Source organism: Rhinolophus sinicus, linkage group LG03, assembly GCF_036562045.2.
Source record: "Rhinolophus sinicus isolate RSC01 linkage group LG03, ASM3656204v1, whole genome shotgun sequence".
NCBI classification, from domain to species: domain Eukaryota; kingdom Metazoa; phylum Chordata; class Mammalia; order Chiroptera; family Rhinolophidae; genus Rhinolophus; species Rhinolophus sinicus.
The window spans coordinates 151583283-151596067 of record NC_133753.1 but is presented as its reverse complement, the minus strand read 5'-3'; the positions used below and the strand labels follow the sequence as shown (position 1 = coordinate 151596067).

Below are 12785 nucleotides of genomic sequence, written 5' to 3'. Positions count from 1 at the left end.
CTAGCTCATAAGGTAGCTGTCAAGCTGTTGTCCAGGGCTGTAGTCTTATCTGAGGACTCGACTGGAGGAGGATCCACTTCCCAGGTCACTCACACAGACCTCCTCTCAGGACTGCCTCACGTGGCAGCTGGCATCCCCAGTGAGTTTGGGAGCATCCAAGATGGAAGTCACATTCTTTTATAAACTGATTTTTTAGAGTTCACATCTCATCACTTCTGCTTCTGCTGTGTTCTGTTTGTAAGAAGTGAGTCAAGGGCACATTGTGGTATTTATTTGTTGTACCTTTTTCTTGGTTGCCCCAGCATCTGTGAAGTGTTAGCAAAGGTAATTATTTTCGTAGTAATAGGAAATACATACTTCATTTGTAGGTCAAATTTTGGTTCTTAGTGTACTTGATAGGCTAGAAATGAATGCTTCATACACTGGAAGCTACTGTCAACATTTGACCAATTTTCATAATGGCTATACTATGTATGTGCTGATTTGACAACAGGGTCAGACCATAATAATTTGTTGGCATTGGGCAAATGGTATTGGCAAAAAAGATTAACTTAATAGGTTTTGTAAATGTGCTAATACCATTTTGGTTTAAAATTCTGAAATCCGATAAATTTAAACTCTTACTTCAGTAAAGAAGTACTTTAGTTTAACCTCTTAGAAACACTTTAGTTTAACCTCTTGCTATAGTCAGATAGCAAGAAGCCAGATTTTAAGTCCCAAAACTATGTTGCTATTATTCTTAGCTCTAAGCCTTTAAGTAAAGGAGGTAATAAGCTATCTGGTTCTAACCTCTGTTGAAATAAATGGATGTTGTTTTTAGAGTCTACTTGACTCCCAGCCTTTTGAGGCCTGGTCAGGAAGGCAGAAACATTGACGACAAGTACTATATTGGAAATAAAAAAGAAAAATTCTGCAAGTAAACAAGGCATGGAATTCGTTTTCTTTTTTTAAGAAAATTATGTTGTCCTCCAGAGACAGAGATGCATCTTACTTACCTGTGAAGGTTATGTAATACAAGTGCATTTTTAGATTAAGGGATTAAATCATTTTTAATATAAGTGTTTAGCAGATATTTACCTTTTCAAAACATGCATGTTCTAAACTAGAGTTCCAGAAATTTTCTTGGGAACATTGTGGGATTTAATTTAAAATTTTACTCTGAGAACTTGATTTATTCTTACAAGTATATTAACGTGATTTTTTTACATTAAAATGCATTTATTTTTCGAAGTTTATTAATATAAAATATTTCTGCACAGAGTCCAGACAGTAATATATGTGATTTTTAAATCAGTCATGCCAAATGCATTATGACAGTGCATTCATACAGTTAAACATTATGAGATCAAACTCAACACGAGGTATTATTGAAATTTCATGCGTCTAGACTTGATGACCTTAATAGTCATTAACTTGAGGTAAACTAAAATATAACTGCTTGGAACCTGGATTTGAATTTTAGGATCAGGTCAACGGTGGAGGCTTAAAAACCAAGAAGAATATTCTCTGGTTGGTTCAGAGTTCCACGAGATCTGAGGGAAGGGGGATCAATGGGGTGGCATGTGCCGTTTCTTCTTTCTGACTTCCCTAAAGTTAGGTGGCATTGTGTGTGTGTGTGTGTGTGTGTGTGTGTGTGTGTGTGTGTGTGTGTGTGTGTGTTGGGGTGCGTGTGTGATTTTTTTCCCTTGTCATTTACTTAGTAAAGAAATTTTTCTTGTTTTTCTATTATTTCTCAATCAATTACATGCTCGTGTTAGCAGCCAAGCCTGTAGGCTTAGTCACATTTTAGGGAAATAAGTAAGAATGAAAGTGAGAGGAGAGAATCCACATTTGTTGCATGCCTGCTTATAGGTTTACTGTGCTAGGTGTTCTTACATATCAAACATTTAATCCTCAACAACCCTAGAAAGTAAGTGTTACAGACCAGGAAACCAAGATTCATAGACCTTGAAATCACATAAATTGCCCAAGAAGACAAAGCTAGTTAAATTTCAGAGTTTAAATTTAAATCCAGGACTATCTGGTTTCAAAGCATGTACTCTTTGCATTATATCAAAATGCTTCTTGGAACTGAACTGTTTATTAAGTCTTCTGTAGGTTAAAATATGCATTAGCATACTTAGATCTCATTACAGAAAAAAACATATCAGTAAGTCTGGACTGCTTTTCCTTTTATGGGTTAATAGTTTTCATTAGCTAACATAAATCACTTCTTGTGTAACAGATAGTTTAATAAATTATTCTAGCTTAGTGTTTTGCAAGTTTCTTTTAACCTATGCTCCCTTTCACAAACCTTCCTTTAATGTTATTTGAAGCTTCAAAATATCACTAAAAACAAATCATTATCTCCTCCCTCACTGCTGTTACAGCATATAACCCTGGGAAGAGGAAAGATCATCTCATCAATTGAGCATAATTATTTTTGCTATTTAATGTAAATTCCAGATGTTGTTTGTTATCATGCTTTTCTGTATCATATCTGTTTAAATATATTTTCATAACAGGGTGTTAATAATAGTTTATAAATGGATTATAAATGTTTAAAATGAAAGTTCTTTTTAATATAGTATGATCTTTAAAAAATCAGATTATTATGAAGTTTTATTAAGGCAGGGGGAAGGCATACAGGTGTGTTTTAAATCATTTTTGGGTAATCACTCCAAAATCACAACTCCTTGTAGCTGTTTTGTTTCTCCCACGCTTGACAAATCTCGGAGTAATGTTTTCTGGATGTTTAATTTTTTGTTTCTGGTTTTCAGGCATAAGATCAGTAAAAAAAATCATAACACTAATTTCCAGAGCCTGATTTATGGAAACCACCTTTTAAAATTCATCAATAGGGAACTATTGTCTTGGAGTTGGTACCAATTTCAATATATACTGTATATCAATGTTCACAGATATGTTTAAGGAATTAAGAGAATAAAGGAAATGAAAGTTATTAACTTTCCCTTTTTTTATGCTACTTATGTATTCTTTTACATGAGCGATAGACTATATGTGAAGAAATTATAGGAGAGCTTCACAGCATTTGCAGAGATTTAAGGAAAAGTCTGAAGTTTTACTGAAGATTTCATTTGAAAAGGGTTAAGTTGTGAAAATATTTTAAACTCCTACCATAGACTGTTGGAATTATAAGAAATCTAAGAAATCAGCAACTGTGGATCAAGAAATAATATCAAGATTAGGACTCAGAGGGGGCAATTAAAAGGATCACTTTTCCAGGATAGGAAAATAAAATCGTATCTTGTACAACTTTCTGACTTTATTAAATATTTCCCTTACAGTAATGTAGGACACAGTATAAGATAAATAATATAATAGCTCAATTTCCTAATACTAGTGTAACTCTATCTTATTTTCCTGGCTTCTTACATAATTTTTATATTAAAATGGTAACGTTTGAGATTATAGAACTTAAATAATTATTAAAGTACCAAAGATGGTACTATAGGAGAACCCTTTCTTCCTTTTCTAAGAACATATGTATTCAACTATCCCTTAAGACTTGTGCGTTTTACTATGTATTTCAACTAAAACAAAATTAGTCTGTTCAGTATCACTTCTACGTAAGTAAATGTTTTTGCTGACTTGCTCTAGACCCAAAGAAAGAACCTCTCAGCCTACCTCCTTTGTGCTAATGAATCAACATCCCCAGAAACAATTGACTTCTATAAGATTTAAATTTAGTTTTTCACAATTGCTAAATGTCCTTAGTGTGTTTATTTGAGTATAGACAAAGTTTTCATTGTTAAAGAACCTGGCAGACTTTGTACAAATATGCAACTCATTATCAAAATAGGAACTTATAAACTGAGCTTTGGGGAATTTACCTTTGAATGACACTTTATGTTTTGTATCGGGATATTTTTCATTCTGTAGTAAAGAAGCAGATAGTTTTTTTTCTTGTTTTTTTCCCTTTTTCTTAAAGATATTATTTTTTTTTTTAGGTTAGTTTTAGATTCACAGCAAAATTGAAAGGCAGACACAGAGATTTCCCATAAGCCCCTGCCCCATGCATGCACAGCCTATCCCATTTTCAGCATCCCCCCCTTAGTAGGATACATTTGTTACAATTGATGAACCTATGTTGACATGTGATTATCACCCAAAGTTCGTAGTTTATACAAAGATTCACTCTTTTAAAAAAATTATTGTTTTATTTTTCAATTAGAGTTGACGTAAAATGTATTAGTTTCAGGTGTTCTACATAGTGATTAGACATTTATATTATATAACTTATGAAGTGATCACCCTAATAAACCTAGTACCCACCTGACATCATGCATAGTTATTACAATATTATTGACTATATTCTTTGTGCTATTCTTTACATTCCCATGGCTATTTTGTAACTACCAATTTGTACTTCTTAACCTCTTCCCCTTTTTCACCCATCCCCCAATGCTCCTCCTAGTGGGCAACCATCAAAATGTTCTCTGTATCTATGAGTTTGTTTCTACTTTGTTTGTTTATTTTGTTCTTTGTTTACATGTAAGTGAAATCATATGGCATTTGTCTTTCTCTGTCTAACTTACTCCACTCAGCACAATACCTTCTAGGTGCATCCATGTTGTTACTGATGGCAAGATTTCATTCTTTTTTTTATGGCTGAGTAATATTCCATTGCACATATGTACCACCTCTACTTTATCCATTCATCCATGGATGGACACCCAGGCTGCCTCCACATCTTGGCTATTGTAAATAATGCTGCAATGAACATATGGATGCACATGTCCCTTCGAAATAGTGTTTTGGGTTTCTTCAGATAAAGACCCAGAAAAGAGGGATTACTGGGTCCTTCTTTGTCTCTTGTTATAGCCTTTGTTTTAAAGTCTGTTTTGTCTGGTATAAGTATTGCTACCCCAGCTTTTATTTCCCATTTCCATTTTCACGAAGTATCTTTTTCCATCCCTTTATTTTCATTCAGTCTATGTGTCTTTCAATCTGAAATGAATCTCTTGTAGGCAGCGTATGTAAGGGTCTTGTTTTCTTATGCATTCAGCCACCCTATCTTCTGATTGGAGCATTTAATCCATTTACATTTAAAGTACCATGTTTCCCCGAAAATAAGACCTAGCCGGACCTTCAGCTGTAATGCATCTTCTGGAGCAAAAATTAATATAAACCCAGTTCTTATGTTAATTTTTGCTCCAAAAGATGCATTACAGCTGGTGGTCCGGCTAGGTCTTATTTTCGGGAAACACGGTAATTGTTGATAGACATATACTTACTTCTTTTTTATTATTCATTACCTCCTCCTCCTTCTCCGTCTCCTCCCTCTAACATTCCTTGTCATACTGGTTTGGTGTTGATGAACTCCTTCAGCTTTTTCTTGTCTGGGAAGCTCTTTATTTGTCCTTCGATTCTAAATGATAGCTTTGCTGGGTACAGTAATCTTGGCTGTAGGTCCTTGCTTTTCATCGCTTTGATTTTGTGTCAATCCCTTCTGGCCTGCAAGGTTTCTGTTGAGAAATCAGCTGACAGTTTTACGGTAGCTCCCTTATAGGTAACTAACTAAAGAAGCAGATAATTTGAATTTATTATTCTGTAAAAGTGAATTTTATATGTCTGTAACATTAGGTAGAGTATAGATTTTTTTGATTGCCTCTGTCCCATTCTTCATTAGAATAAGTTAAATGAATGGAAAACTCAGGAAGGAAAAATGCAATTGAAAAGAATATGTGCATGGTTCTCTCTTAAAAAATAGACTTTATGTCCTTGGTGAAAACTTGAGCTTTCTTTTATCATATATTTCCTTGGTTTAGGATCTGTGGGAGTTATATTATTTCAGTTATTTCTCAGTGATACATACAAATTTAAGAATCTTCAAATAATCCACTCTGAAATAATTTTGAAATTTTTGTACATCTTATTTTGCAAAGATATTAAAAGGTAAAGCTAAAAATGCAAAGTTATCTCTGTGCTTTTGTTCCCGTCATATAAGAATTGTGGGTATGTGGTTTGAGTATATGTGTTCAAATATGTGTGTGTGTGTAAAATAATTGGAGAGGAACATGGAAAATAATCTGTTAAAGTCTTAAGGCTGTGATTTTTTTATTTTCTTCACAATTAAAAAAATACTTTTACAATAAGCAGAAATGTAAAAGGAAAATTTTAAAAGTCAGACATTAATTTGAAAATTACTACATTAAAATTAGGGTAATATTCTTAATTTATTGTATTTAAATTTAGATAATAAAATGAACAGTTAATCAGTCTGAAGTTTTGTGCTGTGCTGGGTGTTTAATCTGTTCAAACAAACATATTACATATTTGAACATTTGGAGACTTTAAAAATAATATTTGTTCTTAAGACATATACAGGTTTTCTGGGGGATTATTGGGTTTGGTTATTTATAGTATATTAGAAATAGGAAGCAAGCTCCCCCTAGGAACTTCCCTATAGTTTGGTTGTTCCTCCTTCTCCACTTTCCCCTCTCTCTTCTCCACTCCCTTTCTTTCTATTATTACCCTGAGTATATTTTGCATATTTTCTGGTATATTAATTCCAGGTGGCTTTGGTCAATATGCTAAACACTTATGATATTGTATACATAGTTGTGTGTGCTTTTTATAGGTAAGAGGAACTCTACCACATGAAAACTTCTCCCTTAGAATCCCTTCTGAAAAACTCTAATTTTCCATCCTTACATTTTTTAGGTGGTAACCTGAATAGTCAGTGGTAGAATCAGACTGAGAAGAATTTGAATATTTTCAGAGAAAAATGTGCCTTTAAACTAATATGCTATACTATAAGAATCCAGAGTTCTTTCCTTTGAGTTGCACATTACTGTTTGTGCTTCTGAGTTGAAGTAAAACAGACTGTTCAGTAATATCAAGCTATAAAAATATTTTACCATTTTCTTATGCAAGAAAACTTTTGTTTATAAAATCACAGTTATATCCATTCATAAATTTTTGGGACTTTACAAGTATATGTGATAGTGCATAGCAATCTTAGGACAAATACTTCTTTGTTAGCAAAACAGAATTCATCTATATATCTGTGAACTATGGCTTTGGATGCTGACAGTGTACCCTGTTCCCTTATATAGTGTCTTTATCTTAGACAGAGAAAGGTAAGACTGGTGATTTTCACAGCTCTGGAAATTTGGCTTAACTTTAATAATAAAATAACTATTGATTGAAAGTTTATCTTATACCAAACACCATACTAGGCACTGACATTTCAACTGCCCTCCTGAAGCCATCAGAAGTAGCATTAAATCTCACTTGTCAGAAAATATGGAAAATCATCATACTTTGTGATATTATGTGATTATGTCTGCTAGGAGCTCCCCCTTTCAATTTATGGATTTATAGATAAACTCAGTAAGAACTAATAGGAAGAACAGAGATAACCAGCACTAACGAGAGATTGTAGAAATTTGAAAATAACAGAACACTGACCAATGAAAAACAAAAGCAGGCTTCCCACGGTGACATAAATGATAGTACCAAAAAGAAGCCATAGGGATCCAAGTATACTAAAACTTAGTATGCTGTTTATTACCTTTCTCCAATTTTTCTTAGCTTTAGGTATAATTAGAAAGTATTTAATCAAAGAAATTAAATTTAACAACGCATCTTAATTTCCCAAAGAATAAATATAAGCTAGAATCTTTTAAATAGTAATGGAGCCTAGCGAGCATTCTGTTATGTAAATTCAAAATATTCTTGCATTCTAGTACAAATCCCAAAAGCTTTAATGAACTAATTTAACCACTAAATGCCTTCAGAAAATAATAAGATTGGAGGTTGTTTGGCTCACATACTTGTTCTTACATATTTAATGTTGAAATAAGGAAAAGCTACAAATACCTTAAATTATTAACGTCAGAAAAGCAGTTTTTGTCCCAGTCTTTTAATATGATTATATGACCATGCTATATCAAAAGAATGAGAAAATGATATAAACTGAGTTTAGTCATTCAACAAACATTTATTGAGCCCTTCCTCTGTGGCCAAGCACTGTCTGCGGCACTTGGGATTGATCAAGTGAAAGAAAAAAGTTCTCTGCCCTCATAAGGCTTACATTTTCACAGGGGGGACAGAAAATAGACATAATATGTAAGTAAAGTTACATATTATGCTAGGAATTCATAAGGGCTATGAAAAACAATGAGGCATTGGGAAGAGAGGGTAGGAGGGGTAATCAGCCTGCAATTTTACTCTTTATTTATTTATTGTGTCTTTTTCCTTTTTTCTGTCTCTCTCTCTCTCTCTCTCTCTCTCTCTCTCTCTATTATCTGATCTCAGGCTGCAATTTTAAATAGGGAGGCCCTCACTGAGAAGCAAAGACTTGAAGAAGATAAGGGAATTTAGTCAAGAGGATCTGTGGCTAAAGAACCCGTCGGGAGAAACAGCCAGTGCAAAAGGCCTCGCGGTTAGTGTGAACCCAGCAGATTTCAGGAACAGCAAAGAGACCACTGTGGCTGGAGAGTATTAGACAGCTGTGAGGGTAGACTGGGAACAAGTAACTGGGATCCATATTCTCTTAAGGACTTTGGGTTTCATTCTAGAGTGCTATGGGTGCTATTGTACAGTTTGTCTCAGAGGAGTGACATGACTTAACTTGTGATTCAAAAGAATCATTTGGGCTCCTCTGTTGATAACTGACTGTAGGAAGGCAAGTGCAGACACAAGAGTCTATTTAAGAGGATATTGCAATAACCCAGGCATAAGATAGAGATGGTGATTCAGTCTAGAGCAGGGGTGTCCAAACTGCGGCCCGCGGGCCAACTGCGGCCCATGATCCATTGTTAACTGGCTCGCAGCAAATTCCCAAAATATAGTTAGTTTACTTAAATAAACCAGGTGAGGCAATACGTACTTCACCTCGAGTGAGTGGCCCAGCTGTTTGTGTATTTTAAATAGTGAGAAGTGGTTAAATTCCGGGTACATTTTGAAAGCAGAGCCCACAGGATTTCCTGACAGTTTGGACGTGGGGTGTATGAGAAAGAGCAGGGTCAAGAGTGACTACAAGGTTATTTGCACGAGCAACTGGAAGGCATTACCGTTGCCTGTAACAGATGAAGGAGGCTGTAAGTGGAGCTGGTTTGTGGGCTGGAGGCATGTGAGAAGATCAGTTTTGGACAGGTTAAATTTGAAATGTTGGACAGGCATTTGGACTGGAGCTATAAACTTGAAAGTCTTATTCTGTAGATGGTAGTAAACCTATGTCCATGAAACTGAACGTAAGTTGCTTGGTAATTGGGCATCAACAAGGCAGGTGGTAGCTGAAAACTTTGTCCCAACTTTGCCTGGCACCAGTATTGATGATAGCCCAGTTCTTCTGACCCAGTTAAAGGCCAAAACTAATTCTTCTCAGAGTGTTTGGCCTCAATATTATACCTTATGTGAAATAGTAGTAAGCATTCATTAAATGTTTCTTTTCCTTTCATTTCATCATTTAAAGGCAGCTTAAATGTAGGATGTCTGCATTTAGCTGCTTCACTCTTAAGTAGTGTTAGTTTGGGGAAATTATGAATGAATTACCTTCACCTGTTTTACTACTAAATGACAAGTGTTAATAATTGGATTACTAAAGCATAAGGCAAAATATTGGATAATGTTAAGCTGTATGTAATAGTTGATAAGAGAAAAAATTCAAATGATAAAACCATAAAACCAATCTATATTCCTTTGAAACATCACCAGCAGTGGTGTCTATACTTTGGGGCACACCGGAATTAACCTCGGCATCTCTTAAAAATACTGGTATTTGGCCCCTGTTCCCAGAACTTCAGATTTATTTGGTACAGGATGCAACCTGCGCATCAAGAGTTTTAGAATCTTTGCAGGTGAATCTAGTGTGCAGCAAAGTGTGAGAGCTACTGTGATGTACACTATGTTTTCCTAATGAAACTATCACTAATAATCACAGTAGTCAAATTGCCTTTGATATTTCATTCTTTGTTGGTTCCCAAAAATGGAAGCAGCATTAAAAAAGGAACGCTTGAGGGCATTATGCTAAGTGAACTAAGTCAGACAAAGAAAGACAAATACTACATGATCTCACTTATATGTGGAATCTTGAAAAAAAAACCCCAAACTGAGTTCATAGATACAGAGAACAGATAGATTGGTGGTTGCTGCGGACAGGGAGCAAAATGGGTAAAGGTGGTCAAAAGGTACAAACTTCCAGTTATAAAATGAATTAAGTTATGGGGATGTCATGTACAGCATGGTGACTATAGTTAACAATACTGTACTGTATACTTGTAAGTTGCCAAGAGAGTAGATCTTAAAAGTTCTCATCACAAGAAAAAAAAATTGTAACTATGTATGGTGATGAATGTTAGCTAGAAAAAAATAAGTTCCTCAAGTAGAGTAAATGAGCTCTAAATCATGCAAATAAGAAATCACGGTCATACTGTTGTAGGTTCATGGTAGCTACAACATTTATTTATAAGTGAACCCCAAATGGAGATAGCTGTGATGCCTCCAATAGTAGCTGCATTAGACTTGGAGTAAGAAGACTTGGATTCAAATCCCAGTTCTTTCACTTATTAGCAGAGTAATGGTGGACAATTTATTTGACCTTCCTGAAATCCCAATTTATTTTGTCCTAACATGAGAATAACCAAATCTACGTTTGCATGGTTATGATAAATATTTTAAAAAGCTAATGTATGTGAAGATAAATTTTAAAGAACTATCTAAAGCTATTAAAGAATTATTATTATTTGAAATGATTTTTCGTAACCTTAGAAGTGACGTAACATTGTAAAATGTAATAATTTCCTGAAAGTGAATAGATTATTATTTTGTCTGTATTTTTTCACTGCTTTAAGAATGGAGCTCTGCATACAGTAGGTAATATGTGCTGTTGAACTTAACATGTTTAGTAGAGTGCACGTTGGTTTGTATTTATTTCCTATAGAGTGTATTATGGGAAGAACACAAACTTTGAACTCAGGCCTGGGTTTCAACACAGATGTCATCACTTATTAGCAAATTTGTGTCGGTAGACATGTTCTAAGACTCTAAGAGAAAAGGTTTCTTTTCTCTTTATATTGCAGATAATAATATTTACCTTCCGGGGCTGCTGTGATAGGTTTAAGTGTAAAGCACCAAGCATAGTGGCTGGCACAGAGCTTTCAGGAAATGTTAATTCCTTTCTTCCCTCCCAGAGTACAATAATCTTGGGATAGTAATTTTTAAATATAAATAATAATTTATCAATAGCTAAAAATTCTTAACCATCGTTTTTTTGTTTTGCTGATTTCTGTAACCTTTTAACTTTTAAGCATTCACCTCCTGGCTCCCCCATGAACATTTTGAAAATCAGTTTTTATTATGAATGCTTTTTCAGGTAATAAAAAAATCCATTTTAACGCTAAGTCTACACCATGGATAGCACAGAGGAGAAGAACAACAATTACAAAGATGATCTTCTGCTTAGGATGGGACTTAATGATAATAAAGCTGGGATGGAAGGATTAGATAAAGAGAAAATAAATAAAATTATAATGGAAGCCACAAAGGTATGTTCCTTGTTTCTTTCACTGTCTTTAATTTTGTAAGTTTTTGACTTTCTGTTTAACTGAAAATTGGTAAGTTTTAAACACCCTTTTTATTATAATTTTTAATATATTAATATATAATATTGTTAAGCTACATATGCATATAGAATAATCTCCTTTCTATTCTGTTGCTTTTGCTATCCAGTTTTCTACTTCACATGTACATGATATGCATATAAAAGCAAAATAACAAAATATATTTTTTTAACTTTTTTTTAATCCCAGTAGGAGAATACTATAGTTGTTGTATTTTTTATTTTTGTTTCAATTAATATAACTTGGAAGTCTTTCTGTATAAGTAATTAAAGATCTTCATTCTTTTTTATACTACATGTGTGGATATAATATAGTAAACCTGTCCAACTCTTTATTGATGGATATATTTCTAGTCTTTTGTTTTTACAAAAAGTACTACAGTGAACAACCTTGTTCTTCATAACTTGACATATGTACAAGTATAACTATAGGAGAAATTTCCACAAGTGGAACTGTTCCACCAAATGCAAATAGCACAGACGGATATATGCATGTGCAATTTTCTGAATTGCTTAGTTGCCCTCCATTTGTTTGTATCAATTTACATTTCCATTGCCAGTATGTGAGTATGTATTACCAGGAAACAACTGTGCCAACACTGTGTTACTAAACTTTTGGATTTGCCAATCTATAATAATGTAGTGAAGCATTAAGTTGTATTTCTCTTATGAGAAGTGAGATTATGCATCTTTTTATATGTTTAAAAGCCATTTTGTATTTCCTTGTTTACTATCTCTTTTTACCCTTTGAATAATTTTCCATTGGATTATTGTTTATCTTTTCACTTTGCTTATGGTAATTTCTCCCATGCAGAAGTTTTTTGTTTGCTTTTTTTTTTATGTACTTGAATTAGTCAACTGCATATGGCTTTCTCCAAGGTCATAAAAGAATTCTTTAATGTTTCTTTTTTCCCTACCATTTTTTTGGTTTCATTCATATATTATGAAATATCCATGCAGAAAGGTGTAAAATTTAAGAGATTATCCTCATTCTTTGGTAATGCATATTCACAGCAGTTTACTTTCAAATGATTTAGTCAAAAATGAGAAAGAAAGTGTGTGTGTGTGTGTGTGTGCACCTGTGGGTGCATAAGACTTAAGGAAGAAACCAAATGTAGCAGGATATTAACAATTGCTGTATCTAGATGAGGACACATAGGTGTTCATTGCATCTTTCTTTCAACTTTTGAAGACTTGGAAATTCCAAAATAAAACA

The 12785-nt window shown here is 33.9% G+C and overlaps 1 protein-coding gene across 3 annotated transcripts in view; it reads left to right on the top strand.

Moving 5' to 3' along the window:
- POLK (DNA polymerase kappa) overlaps positions 1–12785 on the top strand; it is a 63896-nt gene that overhangs the window by 16711 nt on the left and 34400 nt on the right. For 2 of the 3 annotated variants that reach the window (XM_019728138.2, XM_019728136.2), the window contains exons 2-3: positions 8266–8392; positions 11324–11495. In XM_019728138.2, coding sequence (XP_019583697.2) covers positions 11361–11495 — 135 coding nt within the window. In that variant the 5' untranslated portion in view covers positions 8266–8392; positions 11324–11360. The remainder of the gene's footprint in view (positions 1–8265; positions 8393–11323; positions 11496–12785) is intronic. The other variant, XM_019728137.2, reaches the window with a different exon arrangement.